This window comes from Leucoraja erinacea, chromosome 21 (assembly GCF_028641065.1).
Source record: "Leucoraja erinacea ecotype New England chromosome 21, Leri_hhj_1, whole genome shotgun sequence".
Taxonomy (NCBI): domain Eukaryota; kingdom Metazoa; phylum Chordata; class Chondrichthyes; order Rajiformes; family Rajidae; genus Leucoraja; species Leucoraja erinaceus.
In genome coordinates this window covers 6,790,808-6,813,442 of record NC_073397.1, presented here as the reverse complement: position 1 = coordinate 6,813,442, position 22,635 = coordinate 6,790,808, and the positions used below count along the sequence as shown (strand labels likewise).

The 22,635-nt window shown below is 42.5% G+C and overlaps 1 protein-coding gene across 1 annotated transcript; it reads left to right on the top strand.

Annotated features, from left to right (window-relative positions):
* The first annotated feature begins 213 nt into the window (after positions 1 to 213).
* sys1 (SYS1 golgi trafficking protein) lies at positions 214 to 21,255 on the top strand. Its single transcript, XM_055652020.1, has 4 exons — positions 214 to 352; positions 8,029 to 8,345; positions 14,353 to 14,420; positions 17,727 to 21,255. The coding sequence occupies exons 2-4, from the start codon at positions 8,184 to 8,186 to the stop codon at positions 17,965 to 17,967; spliced, it is 471 nt and encodes a 156-aa protein (XP_055507995.1). The 5' UTR covers positions 214 to 352; positions 8,029 to 8,183; the 3' UTR covers positions 17,968 to 21,255.
* The last annotated feature ends 1,380 nt before the right edge of the window (positions 21,256 to 22,635 follow it).

Sequence of the window (22,635 nt, the reverse complement as noted above, 5' to 3'; positions counted from 1 at the left end):
TTAAGCGGCGGCGTTGGGCACCGTCCGCCCGTCCTTCGTTGCCTGACGCCGGGCTGGGCAGGGCCGGGCCCAGCTGGACACCCACCGACCGCCCGCCTGTCCCTAGTTACCGGACACCCGGCGTTGCTAAGCGGCGGGGCCGCCGGATGTGACGTGGACGAGGCGCGGCGGTGACGGTATGTGAGCGCCCGGGGCCCGGATGGTGCCGCGTCTCTGTTTATTTTGAAAGCTCCTCCTCCGGTGGCGGCGGTTGTTGTCGCTGCTGTTGTTGTTGTAGTTGTGGGCCGGACCCGACCCGACCCGACCCGACCCTCTCGGCGGCTGAGCTGCAGAAGCACTGTCTCCTCTACAGGTTTGTACTTCCTCGGGCAGTCGCGCTACGTGACAGGATCTCAGCTAGAGCCCCGGGCTGAGCCGCGGCCTCGCCACCAACCTGCTCCCTCTCCCCACACATGCCCTTGCTGGTCAGTCTGGCCGAGCGAGCTCTTTCCCCCTCCATTCCCAACCCGGCCTATTGTGTCCGGCCCATCGCGCTTCCTCTCTCATGCCCAGCCTCCCCGCTGCTTCCCCCTATCTTCATTTCTCAACCAGCCCCTCCCGTGATGTTTGTTGCCTCGATGTTGGGGACTGTTACTACTTTACTCCAGTGACTGATGAAGCATTGTCAAGTTTGTAGTCTGTAATCACGAGGCATTGGATGTGGGTAAACTGTGGAGCACGCTATTCGTGCTCACTTAATTATTGCTTACTTGCCTTTGAATGTTGACATTACTCAATGGAGAGTATGCTGGCGTCGGTTACTCTTTATGCTGTTGAAATATGTTTGGGGTTTATTTTCTTGAAAATATGTTGGCTCTGGTTTATTTGCCTCCTTAAACTTTTACTGAGTTTAGGGGCGTGGTGTAAATTTAACATGAGGGGAGGGGGGTGAAAGTTGGAAGAGCTGAGGGGCAGGGCAAGGCCCGGGATGAGAAAAAAAAACAAGGTGGGAGAATTAGAGTGGAGAAATAGGTGCAAGTCCAGGTGGTACGGGGGGTACTCAATTTCTCTGTTTTTGCTGCAGCTGGTCCAAAGATGAGGCTTTCCATCCTGCCCACGATTTTCAACTCAATACTTTTTGTCTCACACGTTCTGTCTTTTCAGCTGTGGTCATTGTCTATCAAAAAAAGCCCTCATCTGTATCAACCTATTACCTGCCCTCTCTTCCAGCTGTCTTCTCCCCCCTGCTCACAATCAGTCTGAGATAGAGAGAGCTAGATAGGGCTCTTGGAGATGGCAGAGTCGGGATATGGGGAGAGGGCGGGAGCGGGGTGCTGATTGGGGATGATCAGCCATGATCACGTTGAATGGTGGTGCTGGCTCGAGGGGCCGAATGGCTTACTCCTGCACCTATTGTCAATTGTCGATTGTCTATTGAAGGGTTCCAACTTGAAACGTTATCTGTCAACGTTCTCCAGAGATGCTGTCTGTCCTGCTATGTTACTTCATAATTTTATCATTATTTTTGTTCAGTTCCTTGTTTCTACAGTTTGAAGAAGGGCCCTCATCTACAATGTCATTTGTCCATTTCTTTCACATATGCTGCCTGACCTGCTGGATACTTCCCATACTTTTTAAAAAAATACTTGATAATTCCAGAATCTGTAGTTTCTTGTATAGTATATAGCCGATCTAATGTTTTGTTTTAGGTGAAATTATTTTACTACTGCTGATTCAATAACTGGTGATCAGATGTCATTGTTTGGACAGAGGAATGTTGTGCTGAAGATAGACACAAAATGCTGGAGTAACTCAGCATCTCTGGAGAGAAGGAATGGGTGATGTTTTGGGTCAAGACCCTTCTCTTGTACTGATCTTGCCTAAATTTAGCACATTGGGTAATTCTTTTAAAAAATAAGGCATCACCCATTTAAGATAATGTTTTTTTTTAAATTTTGAATGAATCTTTAGAACTTGCCTCTTCGAGCAGTAGTGGAAGTGCAGCCTTTGGATATTTTTAAGGCAGTGATGGATAAATTATTGATAAGAAAATGAATGGTTACTGTGAGTAGATAGGAATGCAGAATTGATGTAACAGTCAATCCAGTCATTGATCTTACTGTATTGTTGTGCAGGGTTATGTTATGCTCCTGATGTTAATGCTCACATGACCCTTCTGCATAATGAAATGTGGGGAATGAGATTGATAGAAACTGGCATAGGCTGAATGGCCTCCTATTTCATAAGGTAGTATAACATGAAAACAACATTGCTAATTCCATATCTTCTCTAAAATGCAAATCTTCTCTAAAATGCCTCCAACGCTTTGAAGGTGATTAATCTTGCACTGAATTGGTATTGCCTATGTTCTATAGAACTGAAGCATGACCTCTCTGGGTTTGTATTTAATTCCCATAGCAATAAATGATGACTTTGTTTAGCTTTCCTAAATAATTGCCTTACCTGTATATAAGCCTTTTGCAAAGCATTCATTGGGACACCCAGATCCCCTTCATCTCAGTGTTAATCTTTGTCACCATTTAAGTAGTTTCATTTTTTTTAAATTTCATTTTCCCACTATAAGCTCAATTTCCCAGGTCTTTTCCCATTCATTTAACCTATCTGGATCCGTTGGTTTTAAGATATCCTGTAGCTACATTTCTGTAGTGGATATAATATTATCTTTCTTTTTGTGCCCTCTGTTCATTTGTTTTGAATGTTACATACATTCACATATAGTGTCTGTGGTTTTGCCTTTGAAATGATGTTTGTATTTTCAGGTCTTGTCTACTGATGTAAGATCTGTATTCTCTGTCCCTCACTGCAGCAGAATTTAGTGTTTCCCATACTTATTTTTCTCTGCAGCTTTTCTATTTTTTTTGTGTGGCCACATGTTTGTAATTTTGATCTTTGGCCCCATTATTTAGCTAAATATCCTTGCTGCTCCTCTAGTCATGTGGCTCACCAGAACATTCGCCACAGACTGATCTAAATCCATAATGCTGTAACCCATTATGCTACACAAGTCTTCAATGGCTTCTTTCATTTTGAAGTGAATGCCAAGTGGGCAGCACAGTGATGCTACAGTCGCATGGTTTGACTGACCCCGTTTCAACATTGACCATGGAGACTGCTTGTCGTGTTTTGGCCTGGATGCCTCGGTTTACTCTTGCATCCCAAAGAAATTCTGGTGGATTAATTGGTTCTGTAAATTGTCCTTCCTACTAACTAGGTGACTGGACCCATATAGACTCTTGGTCTTTGCAAAGAACAGTATAATTTCCCTTGCTATACTATACAGGTCTGTCCCACTGAATCACTCCAGCATTTTGTGTGATCTTCAATGTAAACCAGCATCTGCAGTTCCTGCCTACACATAGCTTATGGTCACATTCCTTGTCCCTGATCACTGACCAAATCAAAAAACTGTGTTGGTGGTGTGATCACCTCCAGGTGTTAAGCAACTCAGTAATATCTTTCCGCCATGATGAGCTGCAATCTTTGCAGATTTGACTCCAGTTCAATGACTGAGAATCCCACTGAACGGCAAACACTTGTGACAGATGTGATTGCCCTGATTTATGCTGACTCTTGTTTGAGATTTCCTTATCATCCTTCAATTTATGTCAAATTCTTAAACCATCCAAGATCCAGCAGCTCCTAGCCCTAGGCAAACCATTCTTTGCCTCTACCACAAGCCTATAGGAACTCTGTGTTTAAGAAGGAACTGCAGATGCGGGAAATTCGAAGATAGACAAAAATGCTGGAGAAACTCAGCCAGTGAGGCAGCGTCTATGGAGCGAAGGAAATAGGCAACGTTTCGGGTCGAAACTCTTCTTCAGAACCATTGCCTATTTCCTTCGCACCATAGATGCTGCCTCACCCCCTGAGTTTCTCCAGCTTTATGTCTACCCATAGGGACTCTAGTGTGTACCATCTACACAATGTACTGCAGTTACTTGCCTGGGTTATTTCAACAGCTGGCCTCAACCTCCACCTCCAAAGACAACAACTTAATGGAACTCCACCACTTTGTTTCTCATATGTCCTTAAGATGTAGAAGGCCATTCAGCCCACTGACTCTATGCTAGTAATGGAGCACACCCATCAGTCCCAATTCCCCCACTTATTCGCTGCAATCTATCCTTTTTTTACATGTCCCAGTTAGTACATGGTGACAATCTAGGTCAATTTACAGTAGCCCATTAATCAAACAATGCATCTGTAGGATCTGCAGGATGTGGGAGTAAATTGGAGCAGGTAAAATGCAGGCAGGCAGCATCCACAGTCACGGTTGAACCCAGGTCACATGAGATATGTGAATACTGCATCACTATATGTCACCCACCCACAAATTTGTCTTCAAGTTTCATGCCATCTAAACTTCAACGTCTAATGTCATTCCTGCTCTGTTACTTGATCTGCATCCAGGAATTACCTACCCAACAGTATTGAGACAATACCTTCATTAAAAATACTGCAGTGGATCAAGGTGGCGCTTTACCACCTTTTCACAAGCTTTCGGGGCAGGCAGTAAATGCTGACCTGGCCATGCCCAGATCCTGAAAAAAACAAAATGAATCTCGGCTTTGGTCACCATCTTTCTGTAATGGCTAAGATCGAACTCACTAAATCTCCGTTTATTCCATTAATTATTCCGTCTTGTTATGTTTTATTCATATATCCATTTAAGCACTGTTTTGTCATTTTTCGCTCATTTGGCTACTTCATTGATGCAGATTTGGCATCTTGTTATCTTCCTTCAAGCTGATTTGGAGCGTAAAGCCCAGTTATTTAATTTTTCCAGATAGTGGTTCAACCCCAAGGTTGGCAAATTGGTCAAATGGAATGGGTTTTCCCCCTCTGTTACTCATGCCTGTCACATCTCCCTGACTCGTTTTGGTTTACTCCAATTTTGTCTATCACTTGGGTAAAAATGAACCGTGACGTTTTGTATTTTGATTTTTAAACTCTCTATGAACTAAACCTCATCCCTTGTCCGCCTACCTTGTTGATTCTTCCGTGGCTTTGAGCAACCACCCAGTCTCGCCGCACAGGGTGTGGAGGTTTTCCTGCACCTGCCCAGGCATGCTACACATTGAAACACTAGATTATAACTGTAAGGAATGTAATTAATTCCTTCAAATTATTCTATTCCCAACCACTACCTGTTACTTTTTACTATCTTTGCATCAGACTCTCTGCATCATAGGTTCTTGTACTGTAAGAAAATACCAATACTGTAAATGTTGATTAACATCAAAACCGTATGCATTATTATATCCTCAGTTTGTGTTCTGCCCTGATTTGCAGTGTTGCCCTTCATTTATAATTAACGTTCTGGCAAAAGCAACAGGGTTGTTATAGTGGGGGACTTTAACTTCCCCAATATTGACTGAGACTTGCTTAGTGCAATGGGCTTAGATGGAGCAGAATTTCTTGGGTGTACCTGAGAGAGTTTCTGGAAACTAAACAAAGATACAAAGTGCCGGAGTAACATGGAAGGTCAGATAGCATTTCTGGAGAATATGGATAGGTGACATTTCTGTTCGGGACCCTTCTTCAGACTCTCTCCTCCAGAAACAGTATCTTGGTCCAAATCGAGATGGGTAGGGGGGCATACTGGACCTTGGACTGGGAAACGAGCCTGGCTAGGTGACTGATGTTTCAGTGGAAGAGTATTTTGGGAGCATTGAACACCTACATAAGTTTTAACAGTTTGGACTTTGGGTCAATGTATCAAATCGGATAAGGTAGTGAGCAGGAGCCAAGGAGATTAAAGTGGGACTTTGCTGTCAAGGTAAAGTCAAATCGGATGTGGTAATGGTTTAAAAGCAGGAGCAGGGGAGATTTCCTGCAAGTAAGGGATAAGGGAGGTTGCTATTGGAGAAAGTTGCACAGCATCTATGATGTGGTAAAATGGTTTTCGGGCCGAAGCCAGAGCTGAGTAGCTTTTTTGTGTAACATTCTCCAGCATCTGCAGTTCCCTCAAGTAAGAGAAGGATAAGGGAACCTGGTTGACCAGAGGTTGTAATTTTTGTCAAAAAGAAAAAGGAAGCATATGTACAATTAAGAGAGGAAATCAAACGGGGCCTTTGAGGATATAAGGCAGGAACGAACTTGAGCAGGCAATTAGAAACATAGAAACATTATGCTTTACTAATCCAATGTAAAGAATAAATGTTGCATTCAAGTGTAAATTAAAAGACTTGCTATAGTATGCACCAGATTGCACAATTTCAAGCTGAAAAATGCAAAAGCTCCGTACCATAGGAGGGGGGGCACCCCCCTCCCACACACTCCCCTCCCTCCTCTGTCGCTGCGCTCCCTCGTGCTTGGTCTGTCTCAATATCTCACTCCCACCTCTCACCCAATTTTGGCAGCCCTGCTATTGGCTTTGTTCAGCTTGTTGCTATCTAAACCATTTGTTTTCATCTGAAGACTGGTGTTCATTTTCAGTGTTGACAGCTTAGATATCAGTGCACTTTAGTTGAGGTTGCTGGAGTGCAGATGGAGCAGGATTCTGTCCAGGTGGAGGAGCATGCATTGCGTCTTTCAGCTGCATGCCTTTAAATGGCACCGGCATTTGGTGTCATGAACTAAAGAAGCCAGGCAGGTAACTTGCTGAAGCTTCCGGCTCCAGAAAGTAAATTCCAGTTGTTAGATATCCATAAATCCAGTCATTTTGTTGCTATGCTTGGATAGGAGTGATTCGCAGTGAGGCCAAATAGAATTGAAAAAATATTAATTTTAGGGGCATGTGACAGTCACATCATGTATTCATGTTCTCCAAAGATGCTGCCGAACAGCTCATTCCATAAAACATGTCCCGCCGTGTGAAAAGGTTTCCCTTCAGGTTTGTATTAACTTCCACTGCGTTCTTCTCCATGTCAACCTTTCATCAGCTTTGGTAACAGGCTCGTGGGTTGAAGCTCTGAACCTGGGCGCACATTACTGAGCTAATAATTAATGTGATACTTGAGCAGTGCTACCCTGGCAGCAAATCTATTACCCTCTGATGGCTTACAGTGCACGTTCATCATAATTATTTTAGGATTGAACTGCAGAATGGATTGCGTAGCCTTCCATACCTACTGTTTCCACAGTTGAGAGATGATTTAACTGAGGTTATTAAATAATTAGATGAGGCAGATGCAAATAAACTATTGTTTCCAATGTGATATCTTCATATTAGTGCTGTACTCATCTGATAGAAACATAGCAAATAGGTGCAGGAGTAGACCATTCGGCCCTTCGAGCCTACACCGCCATTCAATATGATCATGGCTGACCATCCAAAATCAGTACCCCATTCCTGCTTTTTCCCCCCAATATCCCTTGATTCCGTTAGCCCTAAGAGCTAAATCTAACTCTGGAAAACATCCAGTGAATTGGCCTCCACTGACTTCTGTGGCAACGAATTCCACAGATTCACTACTCACTGGGTGAAAAACTTTTTCTTCATCTGTCTTAAATGGCCTACCCCTCATTCTTAAACTGTGACCCCTGGTTCTGGACTCCCCTAACATCGGGAACATTTTTCCTGCATCTAGCCTGTCCCTTAAGGAGAGGGATCTTGTACTTTCCCCTGACCTTTCCCTATCGCCAAAGCTGTTAGTGCTTTTGGCCCCAATTCACTAAGATTTTCTGTGTATCTAACAATGTATGAACTCATAATTTTAAAGGTGAATAAAATCTACTCACTAAAGACAAGTCGATGAAGATGCAGGAAGTGACATAGACAGACTCCCTTGGTTAATGGTTTCATGATCTTACTTTAATTGAATATGCAAAATAGACTTTTCAGATAAGGGTATTGGTGAATTCAGGATGATTAAATGGAATTGCTGTTCAACTAAGGCAGGATCTGGAACGAGGGGCTGAAAGGTGTCATTTTGCTCCCCAATTATTTTAGTGTTTTATGTTCACAAATATTTTGCTTACTTTTTTCATCTAACTTTCTATGAAGTTATCTTACTGATATAATCATGACTTTGTAATTTTGGATTTTTCATCTGAATGACTTTCTGTTTTTCCTTATTTTTTTAGGTGTGTGAGTGCATCCATTTCTAAACTCTGGGTCCTTGGTGTTTAATACATTTCTCACAGCACTTTCTCTCTGCATAAGCCATGCCCCCAATAACTAAAGACTAAGAGCAGTTGTTCTCATCACTGCTGTTGTGAATTCAAAAGGAGCAGTGGGAATGGCCGGACACTTCCGCAGCTATGTGTGGGATCCCATTCTCATTGTGTCTCAGATCATCCTGATGCAGTGCATCTACTACAGCTTCTTGGGCATCTGGTTAGCCTTGGTGGACAGCCTGGTACAGAATAGTCGCTCGCTCGATCAAATCTTTAACTATGAGGTGAGTTTTCTTAAAGTAAAATAATCTTTGATTCTTGCAAAAGATTCCAAATAAAAACCTGCCTCCTCTATGTTAAGGCACAAGATTATCCTACTTTATTTTTGAGAGGGCAGCATGGATTGAAGGTGATACCTATGGGTGTGCTAAATGTATATGAAGCTGGGTAAAGTCTTGGCTGAATACTATTAATGGAAACATAAAGACATAAAGTGTTGAAGTAACAGCATCTCTGGAGAACATGGATAGGTGACATTGCGGTTCGGAACCCTTTTTCAGACTTCTTAAGTATCTGCAGATGGGTCCTGTATTCATCATGTATTCATGTTCTCCAAAGATGCTGCCGAACAGCTCATTCCATAAAACATGCCCCGCTGTGTGAAAAGGTTTCCCTTCAGGTTTGTATTATGTCTCGTCCCTCTCACCTTTGACATGTATCTTATTTTTGATTCCCCTACCTGGGTAAAACCTTCTGTGCATTCACCCTATCTATTCCCCTCATGATTTTATATGCATCTATAAGATTAACTCTTGGGCACCAAGGAATACATTCTTAGCCTGCCCAACCTCTCCCAATAGCTCAGCCCCTTGAGTCCTGCCAACATCTTCATTTTTCTCTGCACTTTTTCCAGCTTAATGACATCCTCTTTATAGCAGGTTGACCAAACCTGTTTATAGTACTCACCAGCATCTTGTATAACTGTAACATAATGTTCTAACTTCTATATTCAATATGCTGACTGATGAAAGCCAATGATCAAATAGCCTTTTTGATCGCCTTATCTACCTGTGATGCCACTTTTGGGGAACTGTGTACCTGCATTCCAAGATCCATCTGCTCTATAATATTTCACAGGACCCTGCCATTCACTTTGATAATCCTGCCCTGGTTTGCCATAAAAAAATGTCAAACCATGCACTTATTTGCATTAAACTCCAATGCAGACATTAAACAGTAATGGGCAGAGCATCGATCCCTGAGCTCGTGTCCATGGATCCCATGCAATCTAAACTTCCAAAGTAACCTACCATGTGGAACCTTATCAAATGCTTTGCTGATGTCCATATAGACAATGTCTACGGCCTCGTCAACCTTTTTGGTTACCTTTCAAAAAAATAATTTTAGAACTAAATTAAAAAGCAGATGAATATGGTGAGAATTTAGGGGCCAACTTCTTCATCTCCCCTGGTTTTAGATCTCCCAGCCATTTGTAATGGACAGTTTATTTTGTACAACTATCCAATTTGTTTCTGTGGTTGCCTTTGTTCTAAAGAAAACAATCTTGCCCAACTGAGCCTTTCCTCCACCCTTGTTCTTCTTGCTAATGTCATCATAAATCTTTTCTGCACTCTTGTTTGATCGCAACATTTCTGTAAGGTAACTGGACCCGTAAGTGATACTTGAGCTATGACATTATGTACATTATAGGATCACCTTCCTCCACTTATATTGTGTCCTAGCTACCAAATGAAAGCATTCCTAATGGCCTTGCCTGTTCATTGTTAAAAGATCTGTGGATTTATACTGCAGGTTCCTTTGTCACTTCGCTCTTCCCAATATCCTCCCCAGGTTACAACAGGATTCCGTTTCTGTAAACCGTTCATGATCCGAACAATTCTCAAATCGGAAATCGTGTTGCACCCGGCAGAACATACATGCAGCCCTGATCCCAAATGGTCATTGTGTGCAGGCTGTATATAAATCCAGAATTTATATGCTGGGGAGAACCTGTAATGTATACTCTCTTGCCAATTGCTATTTTGCAAATGCATCACCTCGCAATTCTCAGAAACATTAGAACCAAGCCAATTTTCCGTCTGCGGTCTTGTTGGTTTTTCCCTGGATTAAAGGGAGCACCAGACCATCAGGTGTGGACCTGTACTTCACACATGCATAAATTCATGTAATAGGAGCAGATTTAATCTATACAGCCCATTGAGCCTACTCCGCCAATCAATCATGGCTGATCTATCCTAAACTCTCCCTTTAGTGGAAACTTCCTCTCCACATCCACACTATCTAGGCCTTTCATTATTCGGTAAGTTTCAATGAGATTCTTCCGTCATTCTTCTAAACTCCAGTGAGTACAAGACCAGAGCCTTCAAACGCTCATCATACATGAATTCAATCATCCCCGGATCTTTCTTGTCAATGTACTCCAGAACCTCTCCGACGTCAGCACATCTGCCCTCAGATGTGGGGCCCAAAACTACTCTCAATACCAAATGCTTCTTCTTTCATGTGGCGTGCACAGCCTAAAGTTGGTGGGCAATTTGTTCTATTTGATCTTCCGTTTGTGCACATCGAGTTGATTGCAATAGTCGAAACAGGGTTGCAATCTTCCACCCCAATACCAAATGTGATCTGACCAGTGTTTATAAAGCCTCAGCATCACGTCCCTGCTTTTATATTCTAGTCCTCTGAAAATGAATGCTAACATTGCATTTGCCTTCCTTACTACGAATTCAACCTGCAAGTTAACATTTTTGGAATCCTGCACCAGCATTCACTGGTCACTTTGCACCACCAATTTCTGAATCCTCTCCCCATTTAGAAAATAGTCTCCGTCTTCGCTCCTACTACCAAAGTACATGACTGCACACTTTGTTATGCTGTATTCCATTTGCCACTTCTTTGCCCAATCTTCCAACCTGCCCAAGTCCTTCTGCAGACTCCCTGCTTCTTCTACACTACCTGCTCCTCTACCTATCTTCATATCATCTGAAAACCTAGCTACAAAGCCATCAATCAGTAAATCATTAGTATACAACATGACAAGTAACGGACCAAACACCATCCCTTGTGGAACTCCACTAGACAGCAGCAGCCAACCAGAAAAGCCCCCTTTATTCTCACTCTTTGCCTTCTGCCATTCAGCCAATTTTCTATCCATGCTAGTATCTTCCCTCTATTTCCATGGGCTCTGATCTTGTTTAGCAGCCTCACGTGTGGCCCTTTATCAATGGTCTTCTGAAAATCCAAGGAAACAACATTTACTGATTTTTCTTTGTCTGTCCTGCTATTTACTTTCTCAAAGAATTCCAGCAGATTTTTTAGGCAAAACTATGCTGAATTTGGCCTATGATGTACTTGAAAACCTCATCCTCAGTAATGGACGCTAAAATCTTACCAATCACTACAGTCAGGCTAACCGGCCTATAGTTTCCTCTGTGTTGGAAGGAATTGTGGGTGCTGGTATAAACAGAAGATAGGCACAAAATGCTGGAGCAACTCAGCATCTCTGGAGAGAAGGAATGGATGACATTACAGATTGAAACCCTCCTTCAGACTGAAGCATTTTGTGTTGATCTATAGTTTCCCCTCTTGCCTCGCCCCGTTCTTGAACGGAGGAGTAACATTTGCAAATTTCCACTCCTCTTGGACCACTCTGACTAATGATTCTTGAAAGATTGCTACTAATGCCTCTGTAATCTCTAAAGCTACCTCTTTCAGCGCAGCAAATGAATCTCGTGAAGGGTATTTGACCTAAAAGGTTAACAGTGCATTCAGAAAGTATTCAGACCCCTTTATCCACATTTTGTTACGTTACAGCCATATTCTAAAAAGGATTAAATTAATTTTTTTTATCATCAATCTACACACAATACTCCATAATAAAAAAGCAAAAACAGGTGTTTAGATTTTTTTGCAAAGTAATTAAACAGAAATAACTAAAATATCACATTCACATAAGTATTCAGACCCTTTACTTTGTACTTTGTTGAGGCACCTTTGGCAGCGATTACAGCCTCAAGTCTTCTTGGGTATGAGGCTACAAGCTTGGCACACCTGTATTAGGGTAATTTCACCCATTCTTCTCTGTAGATCCTCTCAAGCTCTGTCAGGTTGGATGGGGAGCGTCGATGCACAGCTATTTTCAGGTCCCTCCAGAGATGTTCGATCGGGTTCAAGTCCGGACTCTGGCTGGGCCACTCAAGGACATTCACAGACTTGTCACAAATCCACTCCTGCATTGTCTTCGCTGTGTGCTAAGGATCATTGTCCTGTTGGAAGGTGAACCTCCACCCCAGTCAGAGGTCCAGAACACTCTGGGGGGGGGGGGGGGGGGGGGGGGGGGGGGGGGGGGGGGGGGGGGGGGGGGGGGGGGGGGGGGGGGGGGGGGGGGGGGGGGGGGGGGGGGGGGGGGGGGGGGGGGGGGGGGGGGGGGGGGGGGGGGGGGGGGGGGGGGGGGGGGGGGGGGGGGGGGGGGGGGGGGGGGGGGGGGGGGGGGGGGGGGGGGGGGGGGGGGGGGGGGGGGGGGGGGGGGGGGGGGGGGGGGGGGGGGGAGTAGCTTTTCATCAAGGATCTCTCTGTACTTTGCTCCGTTCATCTTTCCCTCGATCCTGACTAGTCTCCCAGTTCCTGTCGCTGAAAAGCATCCCCACAACATGATGCTGCCACCGCCATGCTTCACCGTAGCTATGGTAATGGCCAGGTGATGAGCGGTGCCTGGTATCCTACAGACGTGACGCATGGCATTCAGGCCAAAGAGTTCAATCTTGGTTTCATCAGACCAGAGAATATTGTTTTTAATGCCTTTTGGCAAACTCCAAGCGGGCTGTCATGTGCCTTTACTGATGAGTGGCTTTCGTTTGGCCATTCTACCATAAAGGCCTGATTGGTGGAGTGCTGCAGATATAGTTGACCTTCTGGAAGGTTCTCCTATCTCCACAGAGAATCTCTGGAACTCTGTTAGAGTGACCATTGGGTTCTTGATCATCTCCCTGACCAAGGCCCTTATCCCCCGATTGCTCGGTTTGGACGAGCGGCCAGCTCTATGAAGAGTCCTGGCGATTCCAAGGTTCTTCTTCCATTTAAGAATGACGGAGGCCATGGTGCTCTTCGGGACCTGCAATGCTTCAGAAGTTGTTTTATACCCTTCCCCAGACCTGTGTCTCGACACAATCCTGTCTCGGAGGTCTACGGACAATTCCTTCGACTTCATGGCTTGGTTTTTGCTCTGACATACACTGTCAACTATGGGACCTTATATAGACAGGTGTGTGCCTTTCCAAATCATGTCCAATCAATTTAATTTACCATTGGCAGACTTCAATCGAGTTGTAGAAACATCTCAAGGATAATCAATGGAAACAAGACGAACCTAAGCTCAATTTTGAGTCATAACAAAGGGTATGAATACTTATGTAAATGTGATATTTCAGTTATTTCTTTTTAATTACTTTGCAAACATTTCTAAATACCTGTTTTTGCTTCTTCGTTCTGGAGTATTGTGTGTGGATTGATGATTTAAAAAAAATGAATTTAATCAATTTTAAAATAAGGCTGTAACGTAACAAAATGTGGAAAAAGTGAAGGGATCTGAATACTTTCTGAATGCATTGTACCTGTCTTTGGTAAATTCCAGGTTGCTTTATAATAAAATGCCGTGTAGGCACTGATATTTTATAATTGAAGCTAAATTAGTATTAATCATAATGATAGCACAGCCAAAGTCATACTAGTCATACTGTTACTGTTTTGGATATCCTATTCCACTGAATTACCTAGGTCTAGCCTTGCATGTTCTTTCACGTATTCATTAAAAAAAAAATAGTCAGTAGTCTGTAGCTCAAAGCAAAATGCATGGTTGGCATTATAAAATATTGTTTATTTTGGTTTTATAGGTTTACAAAAGGTATATTGTCTTCGCAAGTCACTGGAGGTTTTTAATATTACTGTTTAAAACTTTTTTTAAACTGAGTCCAAAGTGTATCATGTAACGTGGAATACTAAATGGTAGGAAAGAATTTGGTGCATTCTCACACTGCAATATGGTAAATAACCTGAAATTAGTATATTTTTGCAATAAATCACTTAGCCCATTACAGTTGAGATCATATTTTGCAGCACAGCTGTTATGTTTTCATAAACATCATAACCAGCAAAACAAAATTGTGTAGAAGTAAAGTTAAACTATACTGTATGTGTTGTATTCAGAAGCAATTTAAGGCTTGGACGTGGTTTTGTTTTAATTTTGTTTTCATAATGATTTCTTTGTGAATTTAGGTGTTGGGATTTTCCACGGGGCAGGGCAGACTCTCGATGATGGCCTTTGTCCTCAATTCGCTCACATGGTAAGTATATGTGTAGAATAGACTGAGGACAATACTGCATTTTAACCTGGCTGCTTAAACACCAGAAAGGGTGCATAGTACTGGATTAACACAGCAGGTCAGGCAGCATCTCTGGAGCACATGGATAGGTAATGTTTCAGGTCAGAAAGAACCCGACACAAAACATTGCCTATCCATGTTCTCCGGTGATGCTGCCTGACCTTCTGTGTTACTCTTTTTTTGTTTAAACCAGCATCTACAATTCCTTGTATCCACATGCTTAACTACTGGTCTTTTCTCTCTTTGCTTATCCTGTTTGATAATCTTACTAGTTTTGACTACAGTATTTGCCCCCAACTTCTCATCTGACTCCTTTCGACTCTGGGACCCTACCAATCTAGTTTAAACCCTCCTGAGCAGGACTGGCAAAATTCCTTCCAGGATTTTAGTACCCCTTGTTTAGATGTAGTCCACTTGCACAAAATTGTAAATGGCTCTAATCATGTTTTGTCTTTCCGCTGACTGATTAGCACCCAACAAAAGCTTTTCACTGTACCAGTGTACGTGACAATGAATTAACTGGGATCACCTCTTCCAGAGCAGAGATCCCAATAAAATGATAAACCCGAGTCCTAGGAACATAGAAAACATAGAAAATGGGTGCAGGAGTAGGCCATTCAATATGATCATGGCTGATCATCCAGAATCGGTACCCTGTTCCTGCTTTCTACCCATATCCATTGTTTCTGTTAGCCCTAAGAGCTATATCCAACTCTCTAAAATACATCCAGTGAATTGGCCTCTGTGGCAAAGAATTCCACAGATTCACAGCTGAAAAAGTTTTTCCTCATCTTAGTCCTAAATGGCCAACCCCTTATTCTTAAACGGTGACCCCTGGCTCAGGGCTCCCTATAAGATCCCCTCTCATTCTTCTAAATTCCAGTGAATATAAGCCCAGTCGATCCATTCTTTCATCTTATGTCAGTCCTGCCATTCCGGGAATTAACCTGGTGTACCTACGCTGCACTCCCTCAATAGCAAGAATGTCCTTCCTCGAATTGGGAGATCACAACTGCACACAATACTCCAGGTGCGATCTCACCAGGGAAACCGTGCAACTGCAGTAGGACCTCCTTGCTCCTGTACTCAAATCCTATGAAGGCTAACATGCCATGAGCTTACTTCACTGTCTGCTGTACCTGCAAGCTTACTTTCAGTGACTAAAGTACACCTAGATCTCGTAGCACCTCTCCTTTTCCTAATCTGACACAATTCAGATAATAATCTGCATGGTTCTTTGATCCCTACACCAGCTCCTCAGCCACATATTCATCTGGCCCATTTCTCTATTCCTGCCTTCACTAGCACGTGGCACTGGGAGTAATCCTGAGATTACCACAGAGGTCCTGCTTTTTAACCTTTTTGCCTAGCTTCCTGTATTCACTCTGCAGGATCTCATTCCCTTTCCTGCCCTAATCTCCCTTCCAGAATTTAATTCCCCTCCAGTTCAAATGCAGCTCTCTTGCAAAGAGGGTTAATGTGCACAATGATTTCCGGCTGCTCCCTCTCCCCCTTGAGAATATTATGCAACTGCTCCAAGGCAGGACTCTAGGATGGTAATGCACCATCCGAGAGTCCTGTGTGGCCACAGAACCTCCTGTCTGTCTCCCTAATTATCACTATAGCACTGGCAGACTTCATCCAACATTGCTGTGCCTTGGAGCTGGACCTGGTGCCACAAAGCTGGCTACTGCTGCTTCATCCAACCCCCACCCTCCCCAAACAGTATCCAAAATGCTGTATGTAGTTTCAACGAGAATGGACATTGGGGAGTTGTACACTCGCTGCCTACTCCCTTTTCTATTTTTGCCTGTCATCCATCTTTCAACTCACACTTCTCAACTCGTACTTAAATAAACCAAACAAATGGAGTAAAAAATCAAACACACTTTTTTTCCTTGAAGTGCCTAATTTCTGCTCTTTTATTTCTGCCCATGCTTTGTATGGTTTATTTTGTAAAATAGGCAGGACTGTATGCATTTAGAAGCACAGGAAGGCTTCTTGATCTTATAATCATTTATGATCATTTGCAATATACTGATTCAGTGCTATGAAAAAGGGAATAGTGGGGCATTTGAGGTGAGAATTTTCCCTTTCATCTCTAACTATGTTGAAACCAAATTAGACCATTTAAAAAAAAACCTTTATTTTCACTAGTTTCTAGTAATCGTATGTAAAATGATTTTAACCCCTGGGTTGGATCCATCAGAATCTGACTGAGTTGCCAGAGGGCAACTGACTTAGTGCTGATATAGAGGGGGCCTCTCCCAAGCTGAAAGCTTTAGTGTAGCAATGTATCTTGGTTTGGCATACCACTTGGATTATGGTTTCTATCGGTAGAACAACTCCATTCCCAAGATTTAATAATCGTGTCCCCTGGTAAGGAAGGAAAGACTTGCATTTGTTCAACACTTCAGGACTGGCCAAAATGCATTACAGCCAATTCATTATCTCTGTAGTCTTGTGACAGTGGAAAAATACCACAATCAATTTGTCAGAGAGACGTCACAGTGCTGTTCATGGGAGCTTGCTATGCACTGTCTTTTCCTAGATGTGTAATTGAGGGATTATGTTGGACAGTACAAGAGGATCCCTTGATCCTTTTGTAAAATAGTGCCATGGGATTTTTTTCTTTACAACTGTGGTGCTGGGAATTGAGTTTAATATTTGCTCCATCGCTGCAGCAGCCTTTCTTCCATTGGCACTGCAGTATCAAATCAGTTCTATTTGCAAGATGTGGGTGTTGCTGGCAAAGACTGTATTTATTGTCATCTTTAATTACCCTTGAAGGCTGCAGTGACATGTAATCCTCAGTGAAATTACTTCCACGTTGATGTTGGGCGTGGTATTTGGGGCTTTGAATTCTGGCAGCATAAAGGAATAGCATTCGAGTCCAAATCAAGATGAAGTGTGGTTTGGAAGAGAAGCTGAAGTTGCTGGTATTCCCATTTGCTTACATACTTGCCTTCCTGCGTAGTAGAGGTCGCAGATTTGAGATCTCCTATCAAAGTAGCCTTGGTTAAATACTGCAGTGCATGTTGTAGATGGTATATTAGCCACAGTCTGGGGGCAGATATTTATGGTGGTGAGTGCCAAACAATCTAAAATCACTAAAGACAGACACAAAATGCCGGAGTAAATCAGCAGGACAGGCAGCATCTCTGGAGAGAAGGAATGGGTGATGTTTCAGGTCAAGACTTAATCACAAATCATCGCTTTCCACCTCCTGCATAAAAATCTAACTTTTATTTTTGTTTTCCTTACCAGCGCACTTGGCTTATGGTATTTTATCCGAAGAGGAAAGCAGTGTTTGGATTTTACCGTGACCGTCCATATCTTCCACTTTATGGGTTGTTGGATCTACAATTTGCACTTTCCCACAGCGCTAAGCTGGTGGCTGGTGAACATTGTGTGCATTGCCCTGATGGCCGTGATCGGGGAGTACCTGTGCATGCGGACAGAGCTGAGAGCCATTCCTGTGAACACTGGCCCCAAGTCCAACCTGTGAGCACAACATCTCGCATTGTCCAGTATCGACAGCAACTGCTGCAGCAACCAGTGTTAAAATGGATTGTTACAACCTTTCAATGTTCTAAGACTGCGTGCACAGAATACAGATATTTAATTTCTTTTGCCCACCATATATGCCCCTGTTGCAAAAAGAAAAGTGAAAATGCAAAGATATGAAAACCTTTCTACACCTGTAACTCTTCTGTGTTTCAGTGGACGGAGTTGGTGGTTAGTCTCAGTTCACAAGCAAGGGACGTGTATAGGTGTCTACACCAATCTAGATGCAAATTCAATGGGATTTCACCTCCAGTCTTATTTACTGCTTTTTGCATCTCGAGTGAAGAGTGATGAAACCTCGCATACAAGACTGTTCCCAAATTCTTCACTGATTGTGTTTGTTTTCTAATCTCAATGCCCTTTTCCATTTGATGTTAAAAGTGTATACAGACCGAGTGTGTGCAAACTAGAAACCTGTCAAATAATCCATTTGTTATTTGGAAAAGGAATGCTGTGTCTCATCAAATGAATCCTGTCCTGGATCTATTGTAACACTGGATGTGTCTGGCATTGCATAGATAAGCAAATATTAAGCACCTCTCATTTTGATATGGACATGTATCTCCGAATTGGTGTAAAATACTTTTAACTAAATGGTAAAAGCACTTTGAAACTAAAGGCTGGTCCTGGATATGAGGACTGAAAGCTATGTACAGTCCAGACTCTAGTGCCATGTTTAACTGGCATGGTATACAGCTTGATCTCTATTTTGTTTAAAAGACAATAAGGAATAAATCTATTGCAGTGCTTAAATATAAACATTTTATTTATTGATTCAAATTTCTTACAATTGTAGTCTTGCACGTTTGGCATCCCAGTCTTCTTCATGGATCTTGCATCTGTTGCGTGAAATAAGGAGATGCTCGCTGATATGTTAATATTTCTCAAGACTCTCCACATAATGAGTCATCTGCCGCCCATCCATTTCCACCTCCCTCAGCCTGAATCTGTTTGTTATGGTGACGGCAACACTGGTATGTCGGGTTCACAACACAAGGATAAACAGTGTTCAAGAGCTGTTCAAGTTGGGTCTTGCATCTGATCAGTGATGCATTTGCTGAATTAATCCCAGGCAGTTAAACATGAATAATAGTTCCTAAATTCAAAATATTTGATGCAGTTTGAATACTTTGGCTTTGTGCTGTACAATTGTGGTCTTGCAAGTTTGGCATCCATCAGTCTTCATGGTTCTTGCATCTGTTGTGTTAAATAAAGAGATGCTCACTGATACATGACTGCTTCTCAAGGATCTCCACATAATGAGTTACACCTTGAGGTTAGTCATTTTGATGTTGCTGAAATTAATGTGAACATCCTAATCTCTTTGACAGTAATACAGCATGGAAACAGGCCCTTTGGCTCAACTCCTCCATGCCAGATAAGATGCCATCTCCCACCAAAGCTCCTTCCACTTGCCCGCAAATACATTTGGACTAATTTTATATCTCTCCCCTTTCTTAATCTGTCTCCATCACCGAGGACAGACCATCGAGTGATGTCTACTTTAAATCCACTAACCGCATAGTCGCCTTGACCTCGCCTCCGTGCCTCTTGCAAGGGCTCCAACCCTAACTCTCAATTTCTCCATTTCCCCCACATCTACTCCCAACATAAGGCTTTCCACTCTTAGACATCTGAAATATCCTCTTGTGTAAACATGGTTTCCCCCCTGCTGTTGAGGGTGGAGCCCTCATCCAGTCCCACAGTCCTGCTCTAACTCGCTCTCCCTCCCTCGAGATTGAATAAGAATAACATTCTCTTAATCCTCAGCTTTCACCCCACCAGCCTCTGCACCCAACACATCATGTGTATCCTATCTCTCAGAATCTCCTCCAGTAGATGTTACACTTACTGGTCTATAGTTCACAGGCATCTCTTTGCAGCCCTTTACAAAAGGCACAGTGACTGCCTGTCTTGTGGCACCTCGGCCTGGACTATCCATGATGCATGTATCTACCACTACACCCGCCATTTAATTTCTAAAATATTATGCATTTGAACTGAATTATGTGATCATGTACATAGTAAGGTGAAACCAAAATTAGAAGGCCCAGTAATATCAACAATAAAATAAAGAATTTTAAAGATGGAATGGGAAAAGAACATTCAACTGCACAAGCCCTTTCTATCCATCCTTCAGATTGTGGCTAATGTGTGTCTCCAATACCAATAGCTCCTAAATTTCAATGACCCCAGCATAACTGATATTTCAAAGTGATCCAGGTTCCTCCAAATTGGGTTTTCTAATCTAACCTAAACAATTTAATCTCTAATCTTAAAAAAAAAAAAATTCTAGATTTATCTCCTGACAGTCTTAAATTTAATTTTGATTGAGCCCCAAGTTTTAGTTTTTCCCACCAGAGGAAAGTTTAAGATTATATAAATATATTTTTGTTCTCTTATTATGGACACCTCTATGACCCGATACCATTCTGGTCAATGTGCTTGGCATCCATTTCAAAATCTGTGCACCTTTACAATGGTTCCATGTCTAAGGTGAACAATGTATTTATGATTTGATCAAGGACAACAGTAAATGATTTTTGTTTAAAAACACAAATGCTGAAAATCTGAAATCACAACGGTAAATGCTGAAAACTCAGTAGGCCGGGCAGCATCTGTGGAAAGACAGAGTTAACACATCTGGTCTGGAGCTGTTCATCAGAGCTGGAGAAAGGGAGTCAAATGAATTTGGGTAACATAGAATGTGGAGCAGGGAGAAGGTTGTGAAAGAGCTAATAGTCAAATCTAAAATTGAGTAATTCTTCTACAAACGCAGGATCTAGTAGAACAAAAGAATGGCTCAGTGCCAAGTCTGAATGACTTTGTAAATTATATGGAACATAATATGGAGGACAGGTTGTCTTTTTAATAAAGAAATTAAGATGGAATCTTGCAGTAATAACATGTGCTTCTTTTCAAGGCCATAAAGAAGCCAAGATTGGAAGAAAAAAAATCCTAAAGCTCCAGAGATAAGTAATAACTTGTTATTGGATGAGCTTGATTTGGATCCAGCTTTTCTTATATTCTGAAAGGCTACAGAATCTTTCAGTCATGCCACATTCAGACTTGGTAGGAGTGTTTTACTGATACGAAAAATGTATAATTGTGCTAACTTTCCTTTGTTCTGTGAATGGAGCCCGAGAAGCACTGAGCAACGTTTGTGCTCATTGTAGATCTTTGACACTCTCGTCTGACGAATCAATTAAAGATTGCCATGGTTTACCTTTAACAGTTTTTGTTGCTGTCTGCTTTTTAAGAAACAAACTTTGACATTTGGCTGTAGTCGGCAGGGATCTCGCTGGGACCAGCAACAGATGACTGAGTAGGAGGGTGCAGTTGGCCGGGATCTGAAGGGGAGAAAACTGAGCTCTAGTCGGACCCTTTGAGTCCAACCTCCCAAAGAAGCTCCCGGTAAAAACCTAAGGTCCCTCAGTCTGAATTTGGCCTGGTTCCAGACAAGATCCTTAGAAGCAGACAGCGAAGGTAAGCCCACTTGTGTAAAGGATTGGCCTGTGTATTGGAAATGTATAAAAGATTGGGCACGGTAGACTAAAGAGGTTTTGTCACAATTAAAGGATTGGACACGGTAGACTACAACGTTTTTGTCACTAATGTGTATTGGAAAGATGGGGTGTCTTGAAAAGAAGTGTATTGAAAAGACTTGTGAATTTGCTACCAGATAGAGTAGCCAGATTGGGCATTACAGACTGGAAAGGTTTGTTACTAATAAAGGATTGGACTTTACAGGCTAAAAAAGTTTGTTACAATTTGTGTACTAAGAAGTGATTTGGAGATTGGATAGACATGAAAATAATTTGGATAAGAGTGACGGAAAGACGGCTGTACAGCACATGTTATTTGTTTCATAAGAACAACAAGGATTATAGAATATTGAATTATAAATTGACCAAACGTTTGAGTAATGTGTCTTGACCAGTAGGAGGAATATGGAATGTGGAGACTATTGAAGGCAGAGAGAGAGAGAGGCAGAAAATAACTGGGTGGAGAAATGAGATAGGAGTTGGATGGATAATGCTTGTAAAAGAGAAATTGAATTGTGGAATAAAGACAGAACTATTAAAAGATGACAGTACTTCAGATGGAATGCCAGTGGTCAGAGGAATAGGAGATAAGGGCTAAGGCAGAGAAAGAAAGCGCTGATAAGAGTTTGGAGAACAAAGTAAGTCCTCTCGAGACCCTATGTCTGGCAATGTCTATAGAAGAAGGGGGAGGTGGCAAATCACAATCTGGATCACTGTCCAATCACAGCTCAGCCCACTCCTATTTTGAACATTAGCCCACCCACCATTACATTAAACTACTCCCATTGTTCATTTTAAATTCTCACTCCAACAGAAGACGACTTTTGCACACCTTCACAGTCCCAGTTCACAAAGTCCCAGGGGAATTTCCTAGCTTGCTAATTCTGCATCAATGCCGCCTCTACTTCCTGAGAAGATTACGGACAGTCGGTATGTCAAAGGGGACTCTCTCGAACTTCTACAGATGCACAGTAGAGAGCATGCTGAATGGTTGCATCGTGGCCTGGTTCGGCAACTTGGGCATCCAGCAGCGTAAAGTTGAGACCACTGCCCAGTCCATCATC

What these genes read in the sequence shown, in the direction of transcription:
- sys1 (XM_055652020.1), top strand. Translation starts at nt 8,184, where the DNA reads ATGGCCGGACACTTCCGCAGCTATGTGTGGGATCCCATTCTCATTGTG. An exon ending in ATCAAATCTTTAACTATGAG is followed by an intron (nt 8,346 to 14,352) that starts GTGAGTTTTCTT and finishes TTGTGAATTTAG; the next exon opens with GTGTTGGGATTTTCCACGGG. An exon ending in GTCCTCAATTCGCTCACATG is followed by an intron (nt 14,421 to 17,726) that starts GTAAGTATATGT and finishes TTTCCTTACCAG; the next exon opens with CGCACTTGGCTTATGGTATT.